This window comes from Syngnathoides biaculeatus, chromosome 8 (assembly GCF_019802595.1).
Source record: "Syngnathoides biaculeatus isolate LvHL_M chromosome 8, ASM1980259v1, whole genome shotgun sequence".
NCBI lineage: Eukaryota > Metazoa > Chordata > Actinopteri > Syngnathiformes > Syngnathidae > Syngnathoides > Syngnathoides biaculeatus.
This window is the reverse complement of record NC_084647.1, coordinates 10453814-10480982: the sequence shown is the minus strand read 5'-3', so window position 1 is coordinate 10480982 and position 27169 is coordinate 10453814. Positions and strand designations below refer to the sequence as shown.

The window sequence follows — 27169 nt, the reverse complement described above, 5'->3', positions numbered from 1 at the left end:
AAAGCCGATTAAGTCTATCTGCTTCTGACACGTTGCTATGTTTTTCTATTTTTTTTTTTTTTTACATTTACTGACTATCCTGAACATTCCTGCATTGGATCACTTGGTGTCACTCTAAACTGACATAGCAGAAATGATGTATCTTACCTACGAACAGGCAGACCCATATATGGTCGAAGTGCTGGTAAACTGAGTTATAAAGAAAGGAGAAACGATACGGAGTTGGGAGGAGGAGACCTGACAACCATTTAGCCAACGTCATATCGAATCAATGAAGGCTTTGTCGTAATGCTGAAATCCAGCAATAGGATCTGACAGAAATTACTGATTATAGCCTTGAGTAGATTTTTCCAGTTATTCTACTTTCCTTGAGCATTAGTCTGATAATTTTTTACTTTTATTCTCTGAATTTGAAAAGGAATATCAACAATTTTTCTTCCTTACTTGGTCAAAACAGGCTAGTTACTTTTTTCAGTCCCCACAGATGACAGTAAAATACTTCTAAAGAGATAGAGCACAGTGTAAGTCTTGATTTAGATCTTGATGTCTTACAAGGAACAAAAACAGGGAAAGCAGCAACATGGAATATGAACTGAAACTGTTTATTTTAATCGCATAAAAGTCAAGCCAACACTATTTCTTAAAAAACATGTGAGATATCAGGTTAATTAATTTTTACTTTACTACTTAAGAACATTTCAGTCTTTTTTTTAAACTTACGTACAGGAGTTGAAACAGTATTTGTACTTTTAGTAGTTCTTCCTACACGGGTAACTGTACATCTGCTTACACACATTAAATCCAGTGTAATTTTGGTAACTCTGCGTGAAGGTGAGTATGCAAAAGAAACAAGGAGCAGCTCTCACCTTGTGGGCCAAAGACTCAAAAATTCCCCAAAACAGTTTGCGAGAAAGATGCAGCTCCTCCTCTGAGGTCACCCCAAAGTTGGCCCAGCCATTAGGCAAGCAATAGTACTTCCAGCAGCGCTCATAGTGATTGGTCAGAAGCTGCAGGAAAACCATTAATGTTAGACCAGGCAAATATCCATGTATATATATTTTTTCTTTTATATACGTATGTGTCTGTACAGTGAACCCCCACATATTCAGAAGTCAGCATTTGTAAATTTATTGAACCATAGATATTGTAAGGGAAACCTACCTTCTATTATTACAAAAAAAAAAGCTTACCTATTTGCCAAAAAATTCAGCTATTTGCTGTTTTTTTCATTCAAGGCAAATTAATTTTCATAATACATTTCATACACAAGGTAACTCAATGTGCTTTATATGATTAAAAGCACATAAATTTCAGGGCAAAGCCACATCTAGTATAAAAATCTTGCTTTGATTCCATCTTGGGGGGAAGGAATTAGTTTTAAGTAAGGAGATTCAGGCCCTTATAACAGACATTGTGTCATATATTTAGTTATTAGTTTTGTATAACTAGTAATAGCTTTTCTCTTTGTAATGGAAAAAATGCTATGCCACCATGTTATGGGATCTATAGGTGATTACAAACCTTTTAGGGTGGATGTCAATTACTCATGGATTTACTCCACCCAAAAATTAATTGTTACAAAACATTTGTCCCTGTATACTGTATGATGATTTAGTCTCAATTTACTTTAAAATCTACATTCTCAGTTTTAAATTTTGACTTTGTAGTTGAACAGAAACCTATTACTATGGCTGTCTGGATAAACAGGTTAATTATTGTCATGCTCCTGGCATCCTGCCCAGGCTGGGCGTGGCCACCCAATTCGTCGGCACACACCTGCACCTTGTTCCGGCTGATTACGCCGGTCCTCCGCCAGATCGTTGAGGTTCATGCCCCGTTCGAGCACCCCCGTATCTCTGATCGTATTCCTGTGTGTACCGACCTCCGCCTGTTCTCTGACCGACCCCGTAAGCCTGACTCCTTTGAAACTTCTGCCTTCCTTGATCGATCTCCCGTGTACCGACTCCTGCCTGCCCGCGGACCTGCTCTCTACACCCAACGTCGCGACCACCGCTGCTGTACCTGACTCCCTGTCTACTAATAATAAACGTTTTTCCCGAATTACACCTGCACCTCCCGACTCCTGCATTTGGGTCCTACCTCTGTTCCGATGGGTCGTGACAATTATATTTTGTTGTATTTAGTTGAAAATCATTTAGTTGTTCTAACTGTTACTGTAGATCACTGGCATAGATGGGTGAGGAAAGACTTAGTACATCCATCCATCCATCCATCCAGCCATCCATTTTTTGAGCCACTTATCCTCACAAACGTCTCGAGAGGGCTGGAGCCTATCCCTGTTATCTTCAGGCAGGAGGCGGGATACACTCTGAACTGGTTGCCAGCAAATCGCAGAGCACATATAAATAAAAATTCACACACACTTTCACACCTACAGGATATTTAGAGTTTTCAATCACCTACCACGGATGTTGTTGGGGTGTTGGAGGAAACCGGAGTACCCAGAGACAACCCACGCAGGTGCGGGAAGAACATGCAAACTCCACACAGGTGGAGCTAGGATTTAAACCCTGGTGCTCAGAACTGGGAGGCATCCAGTAGGTTCTAACCCATGGTTCACCATGCCGCCAAAGATACATTATCCGTGGTAAATCAAATTTCTGACCAGTTAAGTAAACATGTAAAATTGTTCCATGGCAGTGTTTGTTCACCGCCCTAGTTTACACAAAGCAAACCATATTCTGCATGTCACTTGTCTTTCAGAATTGTTATTTGTGTTTGTGTTCAACAAAATGTAAAATTAAGGAGTTGATTTTAAAAAAAAAAAGTGAGGCAAACCTTGAGAGGCATCTTTGCATATTCATTCAAGATAGGCACGTCAAACACGAGTCTCCTGAGCAGGTGCTGAAGCATGGATGGCCGGAGGTACCTACCAAAAGTACGTCATGAATAAGGGGAGGTTGTGTTTTCACATGGGCTATTTGCCTTTTTTTTTTCTCAAACTGACTTGCAGAGTGACATGAGGCACTCCTCAATGACATCCCTCTGGGCTTTCGTGAGAGCTCGGCCACGGGACAGCCGGTAGATAGTGTGCAGCATGGAGTCGATCATGATGGCACGGTGGTCGGTGCCAGCGAACAAGGGGGCACACTTGGTGAGCAGAGGCAGGACGGCCGAGCAGAGGTAGCGGTTCAGTGCCAACGCCATTTCAGTGGTGCTGAATGCCACCTTGAAGCAGAAAGACAAACGCTGTTGTGTAGTCACTACAACTGAATTTGACCCAATTAGTTTGCTTCCTAAATTCACTGCTGGGGAGAGTATAATGGGAAAATACTGCCAATTTTGCTGGGATGATTTAGAAATTTTGTCTTAATCACGTTTCGATCTACAACACAGACCAATGGTACTGAATGCCACCTAGCAGAAGTGAGAGGAACTTACATGTGCAAGTTTCAAGTCTTAAAATTTTGGTTTTAGGCAAGTTGTTGTGGCAAAAATAAAGTAGGCCCAATCCTCAGTCCATTTAAAGCAAGTCGAGTGACATTCAGTGTTACGAAGGCAGGGTTACTTCAGGTCTTCTTAAATCTGAACACTGAATTGAGACGGTGAATTTCAGACGGCGAATTGTAGCCAGTTGAATCTCAGGAGACTGAAAATATTGCGTTTGAATTTTAAAGGTTGATTTTTTTTTTACATGGCGAATTTGTTAACATTGAAAGGTTAAACTGAAATACAGCTATTGAAAATGTGATCACTTTGAAATGAAGTGAATTTTAGAACAGAAATTTTTCAGTAGCATATTTAATTCAAATCCTGGTGGCACATATTTACTTCCATATGAAAAGGGCATCAGATTGAGTGATGAGACTGAAACTAGAAATTGTGGGCATTTTGTATAATATGATTAATGGCTATGCCCCATAGGTATGATGTGACCAAGAGGTGATAGAGAAATTCTGGAAGGAGCTACATGGAGTAGCTCGGAGAATCCCAGGTAGAGAGTTGTGATTGCTACAGACTGTAATGGACATCTTGGTGAAGGAGACAGTGGTGATAAAAAGCGATGGCTAAGCTTGGCATCCAGAAAATGAATTTGGAAGGAAAGATGGTGGTACTTTTCAAAAAGGATGAAAATAGCTGTGATGAACACTTTTTTCCAAAAAAGGCAGGAATATAGAGTGACCTACAAGAGCGGAGGCAGAAGCATGATGGCGGATTACATCTTGAACAGATGATGTAATCTTAAAGAGGTTACTGACTGTAAGGTCATGGAAGGTCACAATGTACCAGGACAGGTGTAGAGTTAGATAACTCTCTTGTTAGGGAGGAAGGTTATGATGACAAAGGCAGGGCAGAGAACCATGTGGTAGAAGCTGAGAAAGGAAGAGTGTTGTGCAGATTTTCAAGAAGAGGTGAGTTAGGCTCTTGTGGGCAGGAGGACCAGAACACTGGACCACTACAGCCGAGGGAATCAAAGAGACAGGGAGGAGATTATTTTGTATATCATCTGATAGGAAAGGGATTGGAGGCCCCGTAGCTCAGTAGTTAGAGCATTGGTTTGGTAAACCAGGGGTTGTGGGTTCGTATCGCGCTGGGGCCTCCACTCCCTGAGAAGGGTTGCGTCAGGAAGGGCATCCGGCGTAAAAATTGTGCCAAACAAATGTGTGCATTCATCTGAGATGACACACTGTGGCGACCCCGAAAGGGACAAGCCGAAAGAAACTTTGGGCCCAAACCATGAGGCTGCCACCACTATGTTTGACATTGTGTTGCTTTTTCACCAAACATAATATGTTTTGCATTGTGGCCAAAAAGTTTGATTTGGGTTTCACCTGACCAGAGCACCTTCTTCCACATGTTTTGTGTGTCTTCCTGGTGGCTTCTGGCAAACTTTAAACGAGACTTTTTTATGGATATCTTTGGGAAATGGCTTTCTTCTTGCCATTCTTCCATAAGGGCCAGGTTTGTGCAGTGTACGATTGATTGTTGTCCTATGGACAGACTCTCCCACCTCAGCTGTAGATCTTTGCAGTTCATCCAGAGTGATCATGGCCCTCTTGGCTGCATCTCTGATCAGTCTTCTCCTCGTTGGAGGTGAAAGTTTAGAGGGACGGTCGGTTCTTGGTAGATTTGCAGTGTTCTGATACTCCTTCCATTTCAATATAATTGCTTGCACAGTGCTCCTTGAGAAGTTTAAAGCTTGGGAAATTTTTTGTATCCAAATCCGGCTTTAAACTTCCCCACAACAGTATCTCAGACTTGCCTGGTGTGTTCCTTTGTCTTTATGATGCTCTGTGAACTTTAAACAGAACAGATGCATTTATACGGAGATTTGATTACACACAGGCGGATTCTATTCATCAGTATCAGTCAACATTGGATCATTCAGAGATCCTCACTGAACTTCTGGAGTGAGCTTGCTGCACTGAAAGTAAAGGGGCCGAATAATATCGCACACCCCATTTTTCAATTTTTTATTTGTTAAAAAGTATAAAATATCCAATAAATTTCATTCCACTTCATGATTGTGTCCCACTTGTTGATTCTAGACAAAAAATGAACATTTTTTATCTTTATATTTGAAGCCTGCAATGTGGCGAAAGGTTGAAAAGTTCAAGAGGGCCGAATACTTTCACAAGACACTGTATATAGGTTGGTCAAAAGGAGGGACCGAGATGAGGACGATATGCAGCAGGGGATTCAGGAAAGAGATGGAAATGTGTTGACTGTAACAAGTGTGCTGAATAGATGGAAAGAATACTTTGAGTTGATTAATGAACAAAATGGGGAAGAAAGAAGAGTAGAAGAGCCAAGTGTGGTGGACTAGGAAGTAGCAATGATTAGAAAAGGCAAAGTTAGAAAGGCACAAAAAAGAATGAAAAATGAAAAGACAGTTGGTCCTGATGTCATACTTGTGGAGGTATGGATGCATGTAGGAGAGGTCTCTGTGGAGTTTTTGACCAGCTTGTTCAAACAAATTCTACCAGGTGACAAGACACCTGAGAAATGGGGTGGAAGTTGTGCTGGTCCCCATTTTTAAGAACAAGGTTGATATGCGGAGCCGTAAACTGTATAGAGGAATAAAGTTGATGAGGCACACAATGAAGTTACGGGAAAGAGTAGTGGAGGCTCATAACAAAAGTGAGTATTTGCAAGCAACGGTATGGTTTTATGCCTTGAAAGAGTACTACAGATGCATTATTTACCTTATGGGTATTGATGGAGAAGTACAGAGAGGGTCAGAAGGACCTAGAGTGTGTCTTGTATATTTCGATAAAGTCTAAGATAGAGTATGCAGACAGGAACTGGTCTACTGAACGAAGAAGTCTGGAGTGGCATAGAAGCGTGTTAGAATAATACAGGACATATATGAGGGCAGCAGAAAAGTGGTGAGGTCTGCTGCAGGTGTGATAGATGAGTTTAAGGTGGGACTGCATCAGGAATCAGTCCTGAGCCCCTTTATGTTTCCAATGGTGATGAATAGGTTGACAGATGAGGTTAAATTGGAATTCCCATGAATGCTGATGTTCGCTGATGACATTGTGATCTGCAGTGATAAGATGGAAGAATAGCTAGAACGGTGTAGCCACCCACTGGAAAGGAGACGAAAAGATGAGCCATTTTAAGACAGAATATGTCTATGAATGAGAAGAGTGAAGGGTGAATAGTGAGACTATATGGAGAAGAGATCTAGCAAAGGTGGAGGACTTTATATATTTGGGGTACTTGCAGTTGCAGTAAACAGTTTGTCTTTTTAGACAAAAAATTCCAAATCTCATCCCAAACAAGAGCCCTATTCAGTTTAAGGATATTTAAAGGAATTACAGTATCCAGAGAAGCTGCAGCTCTCATGTCGGGCAGGAAGCCGACCTCCAGCACATGGAGCAGGAAGTCCTGGTTCTCGATACCATACACTCTGTCCAGAAAGAGGACCATGGAGGCTTTGTGGTCGGGCACGAAGCTGGCAGACATCTTAGGCTCGACAACCTGACCGTCTGCAGCGTGAACAACAGAAAGCAAGCATACATTTTCACATGTTTATCTGAATTTCTGTTAAAATAATATTTATACTGACATACTGTCACTTTAGGGCTGAAAAATCCAATGTGACGGTTCGGATTTTTTTACATATTGATTCTATTGTTTAGTCCTAATATGATTCCGTTACGTTTACAGATCATCAAACAATCGAAAGGATAGAAAATAAAAACATATGTACGAAAGTACACAGGATTAAGATGTTACATTTTGGCATATTGTATGTGCTAAATACAGTTTGATTATGGTACGGTAGTATTTGTACACCAAGTATTAAGTAGGAAGTACAAAATTATTGACAGTTATAGGCCTATACTGTTAATTGATTAAAAAGTCTGACTAGAGCTTGTACTTCACCTTTGCCATGTGAAGGAATCTGCACAGGCAAGCTGATGACGCCCACCAAATCCTCGATGGGCACTAGAGACCTCAAGATGGCTCGGATCCTCAGAGCTTCACCCTTTCCTGCTTGGATCAGCTAGGTGACAATAAAAAGAAATTTAAGAGTTTCATTTCTACATCTAAAGAGCTACGAGAAATTTTCAAAAGTGGCTCCACTCACATGCATCTCGGGGGCGCAGCGGCCAAGCAAGTCAATAAGGGCTGAGTAGAAGGACATGATGGCATTTCCCAGATGTACACGACTCTCCTCTTGCTGCTCCTCACCACCAAACCTGACAGGAAAGACAATGAAGTCCAGTGTGAATGAGGATGGAGAAGTTTTTCTAAAATAGTTTGAGCAGTAATTCCCAATAGTTTGGGGTTCACTTAAATAGTGCAATGAATACCCAATGCATAGACATGGTGCTTAGGTTTAATTGACCCCTCTGTAGAAATTGCGCAATCAGCGTCACTGACCAATCAGAGGCCAGAGATCTGCATAAACCACGCCCCTTTTGGACCCGCAGTTTTCTCAGACAACGCTGCATGGTCCAGTATAGCTTCTGTTGGCGTTTTATCGCGTATTTGGGTTCTTTAACAATAGATATGGTTAAGAGGTGTAGTCACGGACTTTATAATAGTGACAACAGGTATCCTGAAAGGCTAGTTGCAGGAGTTTAATTCGTACCCTTTCCAAAACCGAAAACCGAGTACGAAAAATGTCTTTGATGGATAAAACTTTGTGGAAGACCGCATGATCAACTGAATCCATCAACCGGAACAGATATGTTTGCACGAAGGTAAGCCCTATATTTGATTTTCAATACATGTCTCATATAAATGAATTAGCAGTTCTTCGCTTGCATAACATAGCCAAGTGTGAATGATTGACACACTTGATCTGTGTTGAGCGATATTTTGTGATGATCTGACTGCACAAACGTGTCCCTTTGTTCGCGGCTACGGTAAACCGGACTGTGTTTGCACGAAGGTATGCCGTATATTTGATTTTCAATACATGTCTCATATAAATGGATTAGCAGTTCTTCGGTTGCATAACATAGCTAAGTGTGAATGATTGACACACTTGATCTGTGTTGAGCGATATTTTGCGATGATCTGACTGCACAAACGTGTCCCTTTGTTCGCGGCTAATTAGCTAAGCTAAACCGGACTAGCAGTCCTAAAAGCCTTCGACGTGCACCAAGACACCAAGACTGAAGGAAGGATGTTTGAGGACACTAAAGTAGTGATTGTCGTACTCGGTCGGGACATACGTAGGTTCGGCACTAATTCAAGAATAATTATTGAGGGGAGCGCGTGACGTTACACAAAGGAAACGAGAGAAACAACTCGTAAATCAAGCCTCGCCTTCTTCTTTTCCTTCAGACAGCGGTTCACAAACGGCTATACAGATACATATACAGATTCTGCACACAAGTGTGATATGTAACACGGAAATTGGGAACTGTCAATGACGAATTCGTCTTTGGGTTATAATATATTATATTATGTGGCTTCTCGGTCTTCCTCTGACTCTGGAAAGATCTCGAGCTAATATCAATGGTTTCTCCATCGATATGCATGTAAATACCATTGAGATACCCCTTTCTGAAATACTTGAAGCCCTGCTGTCTGCTTTTCAACGATATTTCACTGTTAGCTAAGAATGCGAGTGAGAAATCAGCCGGTAAATCGGACAGTTTCGCTCTTTTCTTTTCTTGCTGTGCCGCCCTTTTTGCTAATTGTTTGTCTGACGTAGGCGCACGTGGTGTGACGTCACTTCAGGAGGCGTGGTTAAGTGCCCTGTACGGAGGGGTCAATTGGGTTTACGAGGATATCTTTGGAAAAACCGTAACCCTAACCCTGTCCCCTATTATGAGGCCCTGGACACCCTAAAATTTGAGATTCCCTGGGTTTGAGATTGAAAACCCACATGAAGCGTCTGTCTTTTTTGACAGTGGGTCCATCCCTTGCTGGATCCTCCGAGATCTTGATCGCCTCCTCCATGGCAGCCAGCAGACCATTGCCACCCTCACCTCGGAGTGCTGGGCCAAAGCACTCTGGACGGCGGATGAGAAGGCGCACCACCACGTTGGCGTTCTCCTCCACGCTCTCCCCTATTAGGGGAAGGAAGTAAGCAACATAGAGTACTAAAATAGTATTTTACTATACAGTGTTCCCCCCAAAACCTAATCACTCTTTGACTGACCACTACACATATCCTAGGGGTTTTGTTTCAGGTGCATAAAACTCTTATTTAGGACCCACCTCTGCCAGTCAGTCTCAAGCAGCTATTTCAGACTCTGCTGATCATGCGTTCAATGCCAGATTGTATCACAACACACCCATGCATGATGTTCCACCACTTTCCCATTAATTGATCTTCCGTTTTCAACCTTGTCTGTCCCAGACCTTCCAGGCTTGTTATTCTTCTGGGAATCCCCACAGGCTAATGTTCACAACCAGATTTTACCTTAATACATTTGTCCATACCCGTATTGCTACATCGACAACAGTGTTAGTTCCCTGCCCTATCAGTGGATTACGGAGCATTACATTACAAGTTACCATTCACAAAGACCGCGAAGCGCAGAAAGTCCAAATATCGCTCCCCTCCACATGGGTTCCAGCCAATGTCGGGGTATCCCTTGGACAGCAGCATGGGGCACATCTGCAGGCCGCAGCCTGCTAGGTATGTCACCACCTAATGGATATAATAAGATCATATGAAAATGGCCACTTTATCATTTTGTATAGAGGAGAAGTGGTTGCAAGACATTGCTGTACAAGTCACAAGTAAATCTCGAGCCTTTGCCCTCAAGTCCTGAGTCAAGCCCAAAGTCATGACATGCAAGTCCCGGGTTACGTCACAAGTCTTTTTGAGTCATTTTGCCAACAAATTGGTATCTGCAATGTGGATGTTTTTCTTTTTAAATGAAAATATTAGTTCAGGTGGTGTGTGAAAGAAAAAACTTCAACCTATAAAACAATTTTTAATATCTTTAGCAAAATGTTGTCACTTATTTAATTTTCATCTAGTAAAATGGTAAGTTGCACCTAAAAAGCTAAATTGTTTCTTGTCTTTATTGTCATACTGTCTCAGGTGTCATCCTATCTCGGTGACCGTATTAACGTCCCTTTGCTTCAAGGACAAAATGAGATTACAGTACTTTGTGAATAGGTCCCTCCCCCCATTCCCCTCCATTTTTTCCCAGTATAATTAGGAATGGCTTTTCGCATGTGTCTCAGAGTTGGAAAGCAACTTGTAGGTTCTCTTGACTGTCTCTCTATTTGGAAAGATATTATTAAAACTACAAAGACATGATTGTTTCCTGTCTTTTCAAGTCAATGGGCTCAGTTCTAAGTGACATCAAGAGTCATCGCTGTTCAAGTCTAAGTCAAATTGCAATTTTCATATTGTCGAGTCCGAAATCATCAAATTCATTGACTTGAGTCCAAGTCATGTGACTCAAGTCCACACCTCTGGTAATTGTCGAGTCCGAAATCATCAAATTCATTGACTTGAGTCCAAGTCATGTGACTCAAGTCCACACCTCTGGTAAACATACACTCCCCAATTTGTGAAAATTCGTCTTACAAAGATTTCTGAGATACGAAACACTCGTGTAAATGTCCGATATGTTAATTACAACAATGTTTCAAACCTTACAGACTGTTCAGATCAAATGTAATCTTTTTTGGGGCAGTTTTGACTGTATTGACTTTTTCAACTGGCATCAAACGTCAAAACAACGATAGATATGAACAGATTTCTGGGACATAAGTGGTTCAGCTCGCAAGTGTCTGACTGCATTTGTTCTGTTGTCAAACCATTTCTAAGTCCTGCTCCTGTAGTGCCAATGCCAGCTCGTTGTTGTCAATGCAGGAAGCCGCTGCCACATCCAGAGGAGTGGAGCCCCGCATTCCTGGGTGTTAAAAGAGAAGCACAACAGCCATTTCCTTCATCCCATAACAACATTAGGTTAGCATAATTGTAATGTAATACGCAATATAATTACAGTGTACTCAATCCACATTTTAATTCCAAATTAACAATATGTTTATTTATTGCAATAGTGTACTTTTTTTTTTAAAAGTCTTTTATTCTTTAATTTGTCAAATGTTCAAAACTGCACACAGACCCAGTCCAATGCCGCTGTTCTGCAGCAGGTAGGTCAGATGGTCAAACATGGAGCGTTGGTTCTGCCGGCTGATCCGGCAGAAATAGCACAGGAAGCGGCAGCAGTTGGTCACCATTTGGGGGAAGCGGATCTCCTGCGGAATAAAATGTGGAATGTGTTGCATAGTGAGTGAGCTGGCTGTTTTCACAATCAAATGCTGCCTTCAGCACCATCATTTGCAAACCCCTGCTATAAATCCATAAACATGACATGATGGATATTTTGGGGGAAGGATAGTTAGTTACCTTTGAGTCTCCACCCCCGCCCAACACGTTGACCATTACTTCCATGACAGTCTCGTGCATACCAAGAGCTCTCATCAAATTGGGGTGCTGGTAAAACACCTTATTATTCATGATATTTCTGGAAAAACAAATCAAAATAAATCAATTGTAAAATCAGGATATAATCAAATGTATGATACATTCAATTTCCTTTGGTCACTTGAGCACGATCATCCTCCTCACCACCTTCAGCTGCACAGCCCCCCACCCCCGAGACTCACTCTATCCAATCATATTTGAACAAATTCATGCCTCACAGGCAGTCAGAAATTGTATAAATCTACTTAATGATATTAATAAAAATATATAGGTGATACAGGTGATGAATAGTTATCATAACTGCTTCACTGTTCTCAGAATCTGGGTTCAATAAAATTAGTTTGTATGTACTCCCTGTGCCTGCATGGGTATTTTTCTGTTACTCCGGTTTCCTCCCACATGCCAAAAACATGCATAGTAGGTTAATTGAAGACTCTAAATTGCCCATAGCTACCAATGTTTTTTTTGTAAATCAAAGGACTTTGGATTTGAGTGTAGACAAAGTTCACACCAAGCATTCTGACCCGATGCTCTGGATCATGAGGCGCTCCTCTTCCGGGCCCATCTGGACGATGAGCAATGAGCGGATTTGGCCCAAGCACTCCAACAGGTCCATAGTGTCCTGGTAGGACACTGCGTTGATAGCGTAGGCTTTAGGCAGTGCCCGGATGAGCTCGCCAAGGCCATCGTACTGACGGTGGAGCAGGCTGAACATCAGACGCACCAGTTCTGGGTTCTGGATAAATGATTCCTGGGCCCAGTGGATCATGGTGTGTGAGATCAGTTCCTGAAGAGTGCCTGTGTGATGAGATGTTTTCCATAGAGACTTACTCCTTCCACAACATTCGCCTGATTTAAAATATCCACTCCATTCAGGGCATCTTGCGGTTATTCACATTCACCAAAAATCTGTTTCTCAGTGTTCCATATTTTCCGTGACTGATTTCACAAATGAATGAAAAATCTAAAATTCAGGACAACTTGAGAAATACGTTCTAATTCGACACTTAACAAAAATTCTCAAATTAAGAAACATTTTACTTATTTATCTACTTCTTCCACATTTCACAACCCATTCAGAAGATTCCAACGGCAAATTGTTAAGATAATTTAGAACATACATGGAACTATTGATCACATTCCTAAAAAGGCCCAGTTTAAAAATAAAATTCCCGTATTCTGAGACACAGTATACAATCTACTTCCTCCTCACACATTTCTCCACCAATTGTTACCATCAAAAATGTTTTGCCCTCAGGAACTTTCACATTCCCCAAATTCTCTTGTTTTTCAACATTCCAGATTTTCCATGACAAAAATCACAAATAAATGAAAATATTTTAGATACTAAGATCCTGATTCCACATTAAAAAAAAATGGGATTATTTTGTGACATGTGGAAATGAAAAATATAATGCATTGACCATTTACCATATCTGCCTCCTCCTTCCACATTTCTGAACTGAATCAAACCAGGTCGTAAAAGTCAAATTAGTGTGTGTGTGTGTGTGTGTGTGCGTGTGCGTGTGTATATGTGTGTGATTTTACTGGGTTTGGGTTCCTCCTCTGCCTCAGGTTTCTCCTCCTCTTCCTTCTTTCGCAAGCTTTTCACTTTATCCACCAGACTAAGGAGTCTTCCACTCAGCGAGGTGTTCACCTCCTCCTCCTCTGTCTCCTCCTCAATATGAATGCCTTCGGGGGTGGTTTAAAGAGTGGCTTAGAATGAAAAGTAGAGTAAATGCAGAATGTGACACCTTTCAAGGTGTCCTTACCGCAGTGAAGAAGAAGGTCATTGTGAAACTCTACCAGAGTGTCTCGCACATCCTCGGGCACAGGACAATCTTCATCCTCTGGACTGTGTTTGAAATTGGTGAGCAAAAGAACCTTCAAGTAGTTAAAAAAAAAAAAAGTTAAATAATTTTGCATACTGTATGCAGTACCTTTGAAATCTTTTCATTTTTTTTACTAAATAATTAATTTATATCCAGCAATCGATTTTCTGAGCCACTTATCCTCACGAGGGTCACAAGAGTGCTGGAACCTATCCCAGCTGTCAACGGGCAGGAGGCAGGGAACACTCAAAACTGGTTGCCAGCCAATCACGGGGCACATGGAAACAGACAACAGTCACACACTCAATCACACCTGGGGGCAATTTAGAGTCTCCAATTATTGCATGTTTTTGTGATGTGGGAAGAAACCAGAGTGCCCGGAGAAAACCTACACAGGCATGGGAAGAACATGCAAACTCCACACAGAACTAATCTTCAGAACTGTGGAGCCAACACTCTAACCAGGTGCTCACCGTGCCGCGATTATTTAATATATGTATGCAAAAAAAAAAAAATCAATTAAAACTCAACTACATTACATATTACAAAAAATATATGACAAAATAATCAACAATTTTACTTATACATTTAGCATTTTTAATTATACAATAAAACAGTTGATTCATTTATTTATTAATAATAATAAAATATTGGTAAAATGAACAATTTTACTTATAGACTAGACATTTTTTATTAAACACTTGGTTAATCGAATTATTGTGAATAACACATTTTTAAAAAGTAAAATAAAAAATTAAATGGACTTGAAATCAATACATTTTTAAATACTGATTGGTTTCTTCAATAAAATATATTTTAAAAAGTCAACTACACTATTTTACTCAATCTTAAAAACATATTGGAAAAATATCAACCAAAAAATTTTATATAATTAAATTTTTTCATTTTAGGAAATATTTGATTTGTTTTAAATCATCACATCAATCATCATAAAATTAACAATCCATCTAGATCCAGTGTACACGAAATTTTTCAAATTCAATGGTTGGTTCATTAAATTATTGGAAACAATCACATTTTTAAAAAGCAAAAACAATTTGAAATATAAATGAATTAAATACACTATCAAAATATATTTCATTAAATAATTGGTCAATTTCTGTATTGTGAACAGTAAAATACGAAATTGCAAAATCAACAATTTCACATATTATTTATCCCTGTATTTGATTAAATACATACTGAAATTAAAATGTATTTAATGTGAATAATAAAAAATATAATGAAGAATATTACATAACTATACATTGAACATTTTTTAATATATTGGATTAAATAGTTGGCGGCACCGTGAAGCAAGTGGCTAGAGCATTGGCCTCAGACTTCTGAGGACCAGGTTTAAAATCCCTGCCCAACGTGTGCGAAGTCTGAATGTTCTCCCTGTGCCTGCGTGGCTTTTCTCCGGGCACTCCGGTTTCCTCCCACATCCCAAAAACATGCATTAATTGGAGACTCTAAATTGCCCCTCGGTGTGATTGTGACTGTGACTGTTGTCTGTTTCCATGTGCCCTGCAATTAGCTGGCAACCAGTTCAGAGTGTACCCCGCCTCCTGACCCAAAATGGCTGGGTTTGGCTCCAGCACTTGTGAGGATAAGCAGCTCAGAAAATTTATAGAATTTATTTACTGTAAATAATAAACCAAAATAAAATTACAATCCAATTTAATATATATATTTACCATTTTTAATGAATTTTTAAATAATTTCAAAATATCTAAAGCAAATAATAAAATGTAAAATGTATTTTTAACTATTTTAACTGTACCTGGTCCTGCGGAGGAGAGCGGAACTCGCGAGTCTTGCGCGCAGTCTCGGCCGCTGTCATGGTAAAAGCTGTCATCAGTTGGTTGTAACGAACACGCTGGTTGCTCTGAATTTCATGGACAAAGTTGTCCGAGTAGGCCACGATGGCCTCCACGCGGTGCCTCAGCTCACAGTCGCAGAAGTACTGCAGGAGCGTGCACATCTAGAAAGGAGAGCCAGAGTTTCACATTACATAATGCACAATTTGAACAATTCCACGTAACATGATCAATTCAAATCATTCCAATTTCAAATGGTTACTACATTCCCAAAATTCCCATACTTTTCAGTATTACACATTTTACATTATAAAATTAACATACACATTGCAGTTATTTTCCGCACAGTATTTACATCCTTCCTCCACTGTACTCAAAAACCATCCCAAAATGTTCAACCCACTAAGAACATCTTGGGAAATATTTTCCAGATGACACTTTTTCAAAATTCCACACTTTCTCCAGAAAAAAAATCACAAATTCAGAGTTTGTAGCAATTTAAACTACAGTATTTATCACGTCACCAAAAATTTTGACAATTAAACTCCTACAGTAGGAAATGTTTTCTATATTGACCTCCTTCCACATTTATAAAGCATTCACACCATGAAAACATCAGATAGTTCAGATCATTTAGGAAATATCCTGTACAGACCTATTAACCTCATTCCCAAATGTATGAGTTTTGTGATAAAAGTATCAAATTTGGAGATTTTATACACATTAACCTCCTCTTCCTGTATTTCCCAAATGATTTAAAACATTTGAACTTCAAGATGTTCAGCTCATTCAGGACATATGGTATACTGAACTATTTATCACATTCTAAAAATTCTACAATTTTCACAATTAAATATTTTACATACAGATCTCCCCCTACCATACTTGTTCAAACTGTTCCAACTTCAAATTCTTCAGATCATTCAGGACATCTAAGGATGAGTTTATTACATGCCCGAAATTCACTCATATTCCAGTATTACACAATTTCCATTATCACATAAATGTTACGTATTTCAATCCTCCACTCACGTTCAAAATTTCAACAACTCAATTCAGTTTCACTTCAGCTTAGTGCTTCAGCCTTAATGTAATTATTACAGACTAACCTGGAGTTTGACAGATTCTGGCAACTTCATCTGGAGCAATCCCTCCTCAGGACCTTCTTCTTTTGATTCTGCCTCCAGGATCTCTGCCTCCTTCTCCTCTTCTGCCTTTTCTCCATCTACTTTTCCAACTTTGGCCTCCTCTTCCTCCTTCTTCTCTTCTGCCTCCTCCTTCAGTTCATCCTCTTCATCATTCTCATGCTCTGCTTTCTCCAAAGCTTTCAGTTCCTCTTCCTCCTCCTCCGCACCCACATCCTCCAGCTCAGCCTCATCTGCCTCCTCGTCCGGCTCCTCCTTCGTCTCGTCGCCTTCCCAGTTCTCTTCCCTTGTCACCATCTCTGTTACTGCCTCTTCCTCCTCCTCTTCCTTTCCGCTGAACACATTGGGATCAATCATCTTCAGAATGTGTTTGGTGTCTTCGTCGTTGAAGATGCCCATGATGAGCAGTGTGCTGATCAGCTTCAGTATGGGGACGAAGTGGAACTCCACGCTGCCTCCCACTGGGTCGCGCATGGCCTGGCTACCATCCAGCACAGCCTCTGTTAGCATGCTAATTGCTAGGGTCTTCAGTTCCTGAAGTGGAGGGAATACAGAAACTAGTAGGGTTGACCTGTAAATAATCCAGAAGCCCCCCACAAAAATGTATTCTCTGTAAACTGAATTTACAATTTTTTTCTAAATGCCATATAATGTTTGGAGACAACGGAAAAGCTAAGCACTTTGCACTACTTAATTGTGAAGATAAAGAATTAAACTGCTTTTCAACATTTCAGTTTTCCTGACATTTTTGGGCATGGCCAAAACACATTTGGGCCCTGTTATGAGTCACCCCTCCCCAACTATATAACAACTTGAGCGTCCCCCCTTTCGATTAGAAGGTATGCGTCACAATTGAAGTGTGCAGTGAGTTCTCTAGTTCGGCCTACACTCCAAAAAATACATCTTCCTTTCTTATCCTGCGCTACTGTGGAGGCTTTCAAAATCCACTGTGTACATCACTGACAATAACAGCTTTGCTATTTATTATATTCTATCGAGCTTGTCTTTCTCGATCATGAGTGCATGCACATCACATGGAGAAAGATGCGAGAGGGAGGAGAGAGGGATTTTTTTTTTTTAAGTCTGAGTGGATAGCCACCATGTGTGGACGAGGACTTCAGGCTGGCATGGCCACTTTAGAACACCTTGTTGTCAGCCATGAGTGTGCGCATGTCACAGAGAGAAGGCAGAAGAACAAGATAAATGTTTATTTTTGAAAAGTTTGTTGTGAGAGCCAGCTAACTAATTACATCCATCCTTTTTTCAAGCCATTTATTTTCACAAGTGTTGCAGGAGTAATGGAGCCTACCCGGGTAACTTCGGGTGAAAAGCAGACTGCACCTTAAAATAGTCGCCAGTCAGTTGGAGGGCAGATATGAACACCATCACTGAGCAGGAATTCAACACATGGCGGCTGCACCAAAGTCACGCATGTGTACCACTACACATTCAGTGAGTCTTAACTAATTACAAATAACGATATTATGTAATTATAAAAATGTATGTAATTGTAATTCATTAAATTACTGGGAGAAAATATCTTAGCCAACCTGTTTCCCCATCTCTGGTGTTAGCATAAGTCAGTGACAAACTGCACATTTGCATAATTATTTGCATATTTTGAAGTATGGCTCAATTCAACAAGTCCCTTACCTGCAGAGGGAAAATGGGACTAAGTGTATACAGGTCGGGATCCATGCCCACAAAGTTGATTGAGGAGAAATGCAGTTTCGGTCGCAAACAGGTGTTGAGACCCACACCGGGCAGGGAATGGGCCTTTTTGGCGTCCGGATAGAGGTTGATGCTGAGCGTGTCCTCTGTCATTGGCACGATGAACTCCTTGTTGGTGCCTAGACGTGCCCGCTTGGCCGACTCCAGGTGGATGCTAATCAGGAGGTCGTAGTAGCCGCTGCGGAGTGGACCGGGCAGGTAGGTATTCTCAATTGCGTAGAAGAGCTGGGACTCATCCACGTGGCTACACAGCGCGTGGGCCACCCGGTTGTTGCCCAGGGCACACACAGCGCAGTAGAGCATGAGGGTGTGGTAGTGGAACTTCATCAGATCTTGGCGCTCTGACAGCTCCAGGATATCAATACACCTGGACATAGAACCACGTCAACAAATGAGTGATATGTCTTGAACCCCTTCCACACTGCCTGTAAAAATGCCGTGTCCAAACCCCCGCTCATTTGCGACTCGATGTCTGTTTTTTAGTAGCCCGAGGCACCAATTAGGCAAAAAAGGAAAATGTTAAGGGTGGCAATCCCTCCAAGGGGGCGCCACAAAATTGGATGAAACATAACATTCAATAAACAGTGGGAGGAAAAAGTATGTGATGTGATGATATGTCTGATGTGAATAGCTCTCTTGAGTGAATGCCACACCATCTTAATTGAATTAAAGTCAGGACTTTGACTGAGCCACTCCCGAGTGTATTTCTTTCTTTTGAAACCATTCTGTTGTTGATTTGTTTCTGTGTTTTGGATCAGTCATATTGCAACACTCATCCTAATGATGATAATGATAATTGATATTTTTGAAACTCATTTTTCCACTGATGATAGGAAGCTGTCCAGACCCAGATGTGGGAAAGGACTTCCAAACCATGATGCCCGCTGGTGTGCTGTGCCATTTTTCCTCGACACATGGCACTGAGGGTCATTGCCAAACAGTTCGACTTTGGTTTCATGTGTCCACAGAATATTTCATTTTTTATTTTATATATGATATTTTATTACTCTACTTTTACAATAGAGTACGTTGCTCCCTGGTTAGTGTTGCCTTCCCACCTGTTCTCCTCCGGGATGTGCAGGGCCATCATGATGAGCGGCTCAGTGCACTCCACCATCCACCCCAGCGACTCGTTCACTTTGCCCACCTCCGGATTTAGGAAGCGGTTGGGCATTCGGCTCCAGATGACCGGGGTCAACATCTGGACGTCCAGCCGCGGAGGACACTGGGGCACCGAGTTCTTGCGCTCACTGCGGAACATAGCTGCCGAGATCGGCATGATGTTCTGAGGACAGAGCAGACAAAGTTTGAGACTCTTGGGAAAAGTGACAGCAGAGACGTGAGAGTCACAATCAGACCTTGAGTTTTCCCAGCTCCAGTTGTACCATATTTTGACTGGAAGGTTGGATGAAGACGGCAGGGAACAGTTTTGTGTTAGGTTCCACCTGAGAAAAAACACCTGTTGGTTTACTACACTGGAATCAGACAAATTATGTCCAACCTTTATTAAATGTAACATACTGTACCTTGACTTATTTTGTTCTGTGACCAAGCTTGTAACCCATTGTATATTAAATAATTTTTCCCACTTTTTACGTGAAATGAGGTGATTGCAAGTGACAAATGCTAAGACTCCTTTAAAAAATTTATATATATATATATAAAAAAAATATATATATATATATATTTTTTTTTTTTTTTTTTTAAGTTTATTACGTTGGACCCCACCCAATTAACTGAGGGCAGAATCAGGTCCAGGGGTCCACCAGAGAGCAACCCAGTGAACAGGACACATCCCACGCCGAGGGACCCAGGGTGATCCACCAGCACCCCTGCAACTCCCTACATGCCGAGAGCTGCAGGGACCCTACAGGACCACCACACCCCTCCACCAGCCAAGCTGAGTCTGAACAGACTCTGTCGATCTCAGACCCCAACTGGGTTTATAGTCCATTAGAATTTATTTAATGTATTCAGAACCTAAACCATTTAGTAACATATAGAGTAGTAAAGGAACTTGAAAATCTATTCGAAAGCTGACTGGGTGCCAGTGTAAAGAGTTTAAAAATTGGAGCAGTATGTTATGACTTCTTTGTGCTGGTTAGAACCCAAGCTGCAGCATTCTGAATGAGCTGCAGTGGTTATATGCTCTTTTTTTTGAGAATCCAATCAGAAGACGATTATATAGTCAAGTCAACCTGTGATAAAAATATGGATTAGTTTCTCCTCGTCCTGATGACCACGTCTAATATTTGACCTTGTCGGTTGGACTATTAATATGTTGTGAGGGGTCAAATGTGTCTAGTAAAGTATGGAGTCCTATATAGATTACTTTTCCATGTTATTGTCAACATGAGTGTTAAAATATAGAGTTGTGACAAAATAGTTGTATATGTACAAGTAACTGATAAAAACAAGTATAAATGTTCTATTGTATGTTGGAGGTCTATAAATTGCTAAAGGAATAACCTTTGGCTCACGCATAACCAACAAAATGAGATACTCAAAAGAGCTAAAGTTACCCAGTATGATTACATAACACTGAACTGAAATAATAGCTTGAAAATAACACTAACACCACCGTCATTTTTCCGTCTTCGACACTTGTTCATAAAATTTAAAGTTGCTGGTGTTGTCTCATTTAAAGTCATATTTGAATTACTCTGTTAACCACGTTTCCTTTAGTAGCAAATAGTCCAGATCATACTGTAAGTTGTAATGATGTCATTAATTAACACAGACTTATTGCCCAGTGACCTGATATTGAAATGAGCAGGCATTTTTTTTCTTAAAAATTGTATTCTGATTCAATGAGATTTCAATGAGATTTTACTTATGATTTTGATTAATTTTAGAATTAAGTAAGAAATACCATAATGCTATAAGTCTAGTTAGCATAAATGTGCTACTTTTAAGACAGCTGTTTTTTAGGCTGGCTATGGATGCCCTAATGCAAGAAATCTCTCACCAGGTCAAATTTGAGTATTGTATTCCTTATTTTACTACATTTTCATTTATTTTTTATGCCCACGTTTGGTGGAACGCACGAAGTGTGGACATACAGTGGATGACTCCTCACCTGGTAGAAGGTGTTGATTTCTTTGCCATTGGCAGTGAAGGTCATGAGGCCCGTGGCCAGGTCCACCAGGCAGCCGACCACCATGTCCTCTTGGCTAAAGCGGGTTTGCTGTGTGCTGACCAGGTCCCCTCCCCAAACCATGTAACAGTTGCTGTGCTTCATACTGCAAAGAATTAATTTCATTCAATTCATTTCAATCTTCCACTAACAAGTTTGGGTGAGTCCTGTTAAATGCGACTTGTCTACCCAATTTCGTTTGGAACGGTGAATCTGCTGATGGGGGTCATTTTCTATTTACTTTCCTGACACCCATATTTGATGGCATTGTCAAAAAACCTGGCAATTCTGAGAGCTCATCAAGGTACATGTTCTGGAATTCAACTGAAATGTTATAAATTGAAATGGCCGTCTTCCTGTTGATTCTTTAGCAAGGCTCCATGAGCCCGTTATGATGGATATATCTGTCCAATTTCATGTCGATTGGTAAAGCTTGTGTCAAGGGGCTAGTTTTGCCCATCTTTCCAAGAACACTGTTCGGGACTCTTAAAATACAAACCCCAATTACAATGAACCTGTGACGTTGTGTAAAACGTGTATAAAAACAAAATCCAATGATTTCGAATTCCTTTTTCACTTACATTCAATTGGAAAAAAAAATGATGTTCAAACTGAGGACCCAGGAATCTCTAAATACCTCAGCCCTTCTAATGCTCCGTCAGATGATGGTTTGGTATACAACTAACTTTATCACTGACAATTGGCTTCCTCTCATTGTAAATGTTGTGCCGTGCGCAGATAATGGCAGCAGGCTCAATTGAATAATCCAGCCATCCATTTCTGGAGACGCTTATCCTCACGAGGGTCGGGGGAGTGCTGGAGCCAATCCCAGCTGGAGGAGGCAGGGTACATCCTGAAATGGTTACTAGTCAATCGCAAGGCATATAGAGACAGAGAACAGTCGCACTCACAATCACACCTAGGGGCAATTTAGAGTCTCACTGAATACATGTTTTTGGGATGTGGGAGGAAACCGGAGTGCCCAGAAAAAACCCACGCAGGCATGGGGAGAATTTGCAGACTCCACACAGGCAGGGCCAGAATCTAACCCTGGTACTCTGAACTGTGAGGCCAACACTCTACAGCCGCGCCACCATGCCTCTTCAGTTGAATTAGCATTTTAATATAAAATACATTGTGTGTTTTCAGGGGCTATTTAAAAAAAAAAAACGTTCTTTATTAGTTTTAATTTTTGTGAAAGTGGGTCGCAACTTTACAACAACAGGAAAATGTAGCCAGTGCCTGTAGTTGAAAAGGCCTCTTGATTCTTTCTTTCTTTTATTTTTTTAAAGTTACCTGTACTGTAACATTGCATATTTACATTACAAATATACTATTTGCAACTATATGGCAGATATCGCTTGCTATAGTTTCAGATCTTTTCCGTCACAAAAGAGGGACGCCATGAAGAAAATTAGCATGAAGAGTGAGTAATAATGCAATGGCAAAAAGCTGCATTAAGAGAAAACTCAACAAAGAATATTGTGGTCCCCACTGTCTTCTAAGTTGCCCATCCCTGTTCTAAATGCTTATCAAGTGTTGTAATACATTTTTTTATTGACATTTTATAAAAGATCGCTCTAATTAAGGTTTGCCCATACATTTTCAGAAGGACATGAAAAAAGTAAATAATTAACAATAACCCCAATAAACACAGCAATTCCAAGCATGGTAATGGGAAATAAGCAGAGACTGGTAAAATGTGCCAACCTATCGTGTATGTTGCCTTTGTCATCACCCACAGTAACGGTGACGTTGCGCACTTTGGAGAGATCAAAACTTGGATCAAACTGGTGGTAGTCAGGGGTAACCCAACCGATCCACACGCCGGTTGGCTCCTGTCCAGCAAAGATCCTCACCGAATAATAATACTAGAAAGAAAATGAGCATGAAGAATTATGCTGTATTCAAATATTGGCTGCATGAGTTGTATTGGTCCGCTGCATATTCTAATAGTACAATTGGAAACAAACGTCCCAATAATATACAGTACTATAAAGTAACATTGTTTATTGCTATTCCAAGAAGAAATTTCTACATTTCTACAATACTATTTTCATTTTGAAATAATATTTCTAATGTTTCTTTTTTTAAATGTTTTTTTTTTTTTTTACTTAAATACCTTAAAGGACATTGAGTTACCTTTTGTATGAAGTGCTCTATAAATAAATTTGCTTTGCTACAAATATCATTCCCCCAACAACCACCTCAAATTGACCCCCCAATGACACTACAGTATACCACTACACATAATGAAGTTTTTTTGAGTGTCATCTATGTCTTCTACAATTGAAACCAAACCTTATGGTGTGTCTTACTGTGGTGGTGTTTAGGATGATCTCAGGGTCATCTCGGTCGTCAGGAACAACGTCTTCCACCAAGCGGGGCACTGTAGGAGGGGCAGGAGGAGGTGCAAGAGGTGTCATGGCCACCTTCTTGGCTTTGAAGAAAAATCTAAGGTGCAGAAAGGAGAATATTTGGTTGTTTTTAAGTACATTTTCAGGGCATGGAGACAGTCTTGGACATATGATTTTGAAGTAGTACATCTGAATCACAGTGCCAATGTGCCACCTTTGTGCAATACAGCGAAGACTCTCCTAACTTCCACTAACAAATCATGCTAAACTAAGTAACACTCCTAAGTCATGGTACCCCTGTACAGTGTTCCCTCACTACAACACAGTTCATTTTACAAGGCCTCGCTATTACACAGATTTTTTTTGTGTATTTTTTTTTTTTGGGGGGGGGGGTGTAACACCGTATGAATGCGCATTGTGTTCTGTATCCTGATTCACAAAAGAAAACCCGCATCGCGTTCTGTGTGCCGATTGGCTTATGGACTGTAGACCATAGTCAATCGCCGTAAGTAAAGGGACTGCTGCGGTTTTTGTATACCTGCACAATGCATCGCGGCAGCCCCCAATGTTCATTGGCCATGGTTGTCAAGCAATCAAGTGGTAGTTCCTTCTCCTGCTCTTTTGCAACACTTGTGTCTACCTCTTCATTTTCAGCACAAAAGAGCCACATTGCTAGCATCAAAAAATTATGTAAATTAGCCAAACTGAAGGCATTCTGTACTGTACAGCAGTGATTCCCAAACAGTGTGCAAGGGTACATTAGTGTGCCTTTAGCGCTCTTCAGGTGTGCCGCAAACAATGTATCTTTATTCATCTGTTTATGCTCATGAGGCACAATGACAGACAGAACAAAAAAATCCTCTTCTATTAGATGGCAGAAAGTACATACAGTAATTAATCGATCCATTTTTGGTGACATTTACTTTTTTTGGTGTGCCGTGGGATTTTTCAATTGTAAAATATGTGCCTTGGCTCTATAAACGTTGGAAATCATTGGTGTGGAGGTGATTGATTGACCTTAGGCGAACTGCACTGAGCTCGGGTGCGCTCTTCCGACACCGGGGTTCAGGGGCCGCGGGGATCGTCGCCATTAGTACAGGGGGTGGCCGGTGGGCCCCGCAGCGTTTTAGCGCGCACCCACAAAGTGTTGTGACTTCAGATCTCAGACAAAATTGAAGGTGGAATGTCTGTCCATAAGAATATTCTCGCACAGATGGGAAAAAAAAGAAGAGCACCAACAACAACCCATAGCTTTTTCATCCATCCATTTTCTTATCCGCTTATGATCACAAGGGTCGCGGGGAGTGCTGAAGCCTATCCCAGCTGTCAACGGGCAGGAGACAGGGTACAAGTGGAACTGATTCCCAGCCAATCGCAGGGCACATTGAGACAAACAGCCGCACTCACAATCACACTTAAGGGCAATTTAGAGTATCCAATTAATGTTGCATGTTTTTGGGATGTGGGAGGAAACCAGAGTGCCCGGAGTAAAACCCACACAGGCACGGGGAGAACATGCAAACTCCACACAGGCAGGTCCGGGATTGAACTCGGCACCTCAGAACTGTGAGGCCAACGCTTTCCAGGTGCTCCACCGTGACGGCCCCATAGCAGTTTTTCCCTCACAAATCACCTGCAAATGTAAAATACATCTGAATCACAATTAATAATTTCTTGTGTCCGACCTCATAGATTGATCATTAAAATTAAATTTATTTCTAAAAACTGTTAATTGGAGACTAAATTGCCTGCAGGTGTGAATGTGAGTGCAACTGTTGTTTATTTCTATGTGCCCTGCAATTGGTTGGCAACTAGTTCGCGATTAACTGCACCTCCTGCCCAAAGACAGCCGGGATAGGCTTCAGCACTCCTGCAACTCTTGTGAGGATAAGTGACTCAGAAAATGGATGGATTTCTAAAAACTATAATATTTTTCCTTTTAGAGGAAAACGCTCATACCCGATGCTAGATGAAATGGAAGAAAATTGATGGAGGGACGTTCATATATTTATTTCGCAAATAAATGTTTTGGCCTGAAAAAGATTCTGATCTTTGATTTCATTCTAGAATAATGAAGGGTACTTTTTTTTAATCTACAAAGGTTTGAATTTTGAGAGTGTTTAAATGATAGAAATGTGAGAAAGTGTTAACGCCTGTCTGACAAAAGTTTTTAGTGTGTGGTTAACAATGCAAGAAATACTCTAATTGAAAAAAAACACTATAAATGAAAAAAACAGAACTGTAAACAAAAAAACATGCACTGTAAATGAAAAAATATATCCTGTAAACGAAATAATTATATGATGAACTAAAAAAACATTTAATTTTGGATTTAATTTAACGCAGGTATTTTTTTGGAAGGTAACCCCCATATTAAATGAAGGAACACCGTAGTGCACTTGTGCTATTTTGCTATTAGGTGCACTTTGCCACCATCTAGTGGCATAACACAAAGAGCACAAAAAATAAATTTCGAATAAGAACTGCAAATGGTTTTTTTTTTTCCCCTGTAAATAACTGAAAACAAACTTTGGAATGATGAACAGCAAATTTGCAGAGGATTATTGTAATTTAATTTACCCTCTTTTCTTTCCTTTCTCTGACATTGTGTCCTTCTCATTCTCCACTGAGATCTCCTTTGGTACAGATGGCTCCTTTTTGTCCTCCTCTTGCTCCTTACGACTCGCTGACTTCTTTAGAACTTCAAACTCTGAGTCAGGCTCCACCACTAATACTTCGTCTTCAGGTATGGTAAGCGCACGGGTGAGCAGCGTGGTACCCGCTGGGATCTTGAATGTCTCATGGAATTGGATGGGCATGCTGAGCCGGAGGAACATCATGTCTGTGTTGGCGTTCTGCGAGCCAAAAGTTTTGTGGGTCAGCTTCAGGCAGGGTGCGCTGTCCACTGTCCCATCCACGCGGGACACCTAAAGGAATGATGACAAAATAGTCAAATGATATCCATCCGTTCATTTTCTGTCACAGTGATGCTCCCGGGCTCCCCTCTAGTAGACGGCAAAAGACTTATTGCCTCGGGACAGTTCAGCTGAATTTAATTTTTTAAATTCAATACATTAATTAGAATTTACTCTTTAAGAAAAGCTGGTTTTTAAATATTATTGAGTAAAAAAAAAATATTTGCATATGCAGTACATGTAAAACTAGAGGGAAAACAATAAATAATATAATACAAAAATAGCTATTTTACTATAACTATTTTAGGACCATTAAAAAAATGTGATTGTGAATGATTAAAGC

General features: G+C 40.6%; 1 protein-coding gene across 1 annotated transcript in view; it reads right to left on the bottom strand.

Moving 5' to 3' along the window:
* Positions 1–27169, bottom strand: part of LOC133504515 (ryanodine receptor 1-like) — a 144299-nt gene that overhangs the window by 66761 nt on the left and 50369 nt on the right. Inside the window, exons 30-52 of the mRNA XM_061826813.1 lie at positions 26492–26838; positions 23873–24008; positions 23265–23425; positions 21498–21660; positions 19777–19863; positions 19477–19703; positions 18341–18785; positions 16652–17221; positions 15506–15706; positions 13660–13771; positions 13436–13579; positions 12412–12685; positions 11810–11927; positions 11526–11658; positions 11215–11309; positions 9952–10087; positions 9317–9500; positions 7562–7673; positions 7357–7477; positions 6787–6956; positions 2969–3189; positions 2800–2890; positions 867–1007 (exon numbers count right to left, since the gene is read on the bottom strand). Coding sequence (XP_061682797.1) covers positions 867–1007; positions 2800–2890; positions 2969–3189; positions 6787–6956; positions 7357–7477; positions 7562–7673; positions 9317–9500; positions 9952–10087; positions 11215–11309; positions 11526–11658; positions 11810–11927; positions 12412–12685; positions 13436–13579; positions 13660–13771; positions 15506–15706; positions 16652–17221; positions 18341–18785; positions 19477–19703; positions 19777–19863; positions 21498–21660; positions 23265–23425; positions 23873–24008; positions 26492–26838 — 4389 coding nt within the window. The remainder of the gene's footprint in view (positions 1–866; positions 1008–2799; positions 2891–2968; positions 3190–6786; positions 6957–7356; positions 7478–7561; positions 7674–9316; positions 9501–9951; positions 10088–11214; positions 11310–11525; positions 11659–11809; positions 11928–12411; positions 12686–13435; positions 13580–13659; positions 13772–15505; positions 15707–16651; positions 17222–18340; positions 18786–19476; positions 19704–19776; positions 19864–21497; positions 21661–23264; positions 23426–23872; positions 24009–26491; positions 26839–27169) is intronic.